Source organism: Cibotium barometz, chromosome 47, assembly GCF_041138505.1.
Source record: "Cibotium barometz isolate CiBa-2024 chromosome 47, ASM4113850v1, whole genome shotgun sequence".
Classification (NCBI taxonomy): domain Eukaryota; kingdom Viridiplantae; phylum Streptophyta; class Polypodiopsida; order Cyatheales; family Cibotiaceae; genus Cibotium; species Cibotium barometz.
Window position 1 is genome coordinate 25092548 of NC_141092.1, and position 2085 is coordinate 25094632.

General features: G+C 42.7%; 1 protein-coding gene across 1 annotated transcript; it reads left to right on the top strand.

Annotated features, from left to right (window-relative positions):
- Positions 1-286: 286 nt before the first annotated feature.
- Positions 287-1377, top strand: LOC147611546 (glutathione S-transferase U19-like). Its single transcript, XM_086784652.1, has 2 exons — positions 287-688; positions 801-1377. Exons 1-2 carry the CDS (start codon positions 347-349, stop codon positions 1149-1151), a joined length of 693 nt encoding a protein of 230 aa, XP_086640778.1. The 5' UTR covers positions 287-346; the 3' UTR covers positions 1152-1377.
- The last annotated feature ends 708 nt before the right edge of the window (positions 1378-2085 follow it).

The window sequence follows — 2085 nt, forward strand, 5'->3', positions numbered from 1 at the left end:
AAGATGGCAACCTTAATGAATCAGATATATCTTCAAATTGGCCCCTCTTTGAAGAAACCTGCTACACCGGCATGTTTTCTTTTCTACGGTTGTTGGTGAAGGATAAACCCCCCCTTTGAAAGTTTGAAGGACTTTAGGCTTTGAAAGTTTCAAGGCAATGAATGAAAGCAACCCAACCACCGACCTTGGACTTTTACGCCCGGCGTAGTGAGAAAACAAGGAGGTGATGTAGTGGATGACGTCGAAGACCTATTATAAAGGTGATGGAGTAGGGGGTATTGCAGACATCCACTTGGTTTCCTTTTGCACATTAGAAGGGTGATCAGAGCAGAGATATCAAGCTTTCATGGCGAGCACCGGAGACAATCATGATGTTCAGCTACTGGACGCTTGGCCCAGCGCCTACGTGATGCGCGTTCATGTGGCTCTCGCTGCCAAGGGCATCGCCTACACTAGCGTTCCCCAAGAGCTTGGGCCTAACAACAAGAGCCCCCTCCTCCTGCAATCCAACCCTGTTCACAAGAAGGTCCCCGTGCTCCTCCACAAGGGCAAACCCATCTGCGAATCCCTCATCATCGTAGAGTACATCGACGAGGCCTTCCCTTCCCCCCATGGCAAAGACTTGCTCCCCAAGGACCCCTACCACAAGGCCATGGCTCGTTTCTGGGCAGATTTCTGTGATAAAAAGGTGAGCATCTTTTAAGGCGGGGGCTAATTATTATAGCCAATATATTGTGCTAATCTTGCATTGAGAAGATACACTTGAACTAAGACCTCTAGTTATTACTGTGGGTGGACAGGTTCTTGAGGCTCTGATAAAGCTTGTTCGGGGGCCAAGGGAGGAGTTTGGAGCAGTTATAGAGGAAAGCAAGGGATATCTGAGTACCTTGGAAGGGGCCTTTGCAAAGGAGCTTCCCTACTTCGGGGGCTCTCAAGTGGGCTTTGTTGATGTGGTGTTGGCCCCCCTCGTTGTGTGGCTGCCGGCATTGGAGTCTGTGGTAGGCCTTAAATGGGACTTCGAGAAGCTGCCTCGTTTTCACGCCTGGCTGAAGGCCTTTGAAGGCTCCTCTCTTGCGGCGTGCTTGCCAAACCCAACTAAGCTCACAGAGTTCGCCAAGGGCCTCAGAAAGAGACAATTCCCAAATGAATGAACTGAGCGAATCCTAAGCTTGACGTTCTACCCTTGTAGTAAGAGTTTTGCAAACCCGTGAATAACTTTTGTTCTTGAAATCAATCATTTCAAATCCTTCTAAGCTTGACGTTTTGATCCTTTCTTTGTTGTGGATATTAATGAGTTTTGTAGCCCCCACAATGCAAGGCTTGCGCCACAATCCAAAGGACGCATCTCTCTTAACTTCACTTTCTGTTTTTTTTTCAAAGAATGTGTAATTCTACAATTTGACTTAGCAGGCCTTATGTCTAACTTTTCAATATACCCCAATTTGTCCTTGTTAATTAAGCCATGACATGTTGTGTGTGTATATATATATATATATATATATATCAAGCTTGATGTGACTGTGCAAGTCAAGTTAGGTGTAAAATGTGCCCAAGCATTAATACCTTGTTCATTTATCCACTAAGGTTCATCATTTTTTATAAAAATGAAAAAAGGGTCAATACATTGCTTGAAAAATCACATGTGCAACAATGCTTTCTTTCTCAAACCACTTTGTACAAAATTCTTTTGACTCTCTCAATCCTATGATCTATCAAAAATTAGATACATGAAGTTAGTAGATTCACCTTGATTGTTTTTATTTGCTTGAAAAAATCAAGCAATAGTTCATTAGGATTATAGAGATGCACTTGTAACTCCGCTAGTATAGTATATCAATAATATTGCCTCTTAAGATTCTAGGAATTTTTTTACCATATAGCACCCTTGTGTTCAAGGGGACAACCTTTTCACATGATTTATTCATTGTTCTAGTGGTATACATAGCTCTTAAACTTTGCATAAGGGACTATGCATAGCTCTTATGTATGCATGCTCTTATTCTTAGCTCCATGATGGCCCTTATGCAAAGATCTTATGCATGCTTTAATTTGTATATATGAGCTAGCTTGAATAAAACCATAAGG

What these genes read in the sequence shown, in the direction of transcription:
- LOC147611546 (XM_086784652.1), top strand. Translation starts at nt 347, where the DNA reads ATGGCGAGCACCGGAGACAATCATGATGTTCAGCTACTGGACGCTTGG. An exon ending in CAGATTTCTGTGATAAAAAG is followed by an intron (nt 689 to 800) that starts GTGAGCATCTTT and finishes GTGGGTGGACAG; the next exon opens with GTTCTTGAGGCTCTGATAAA.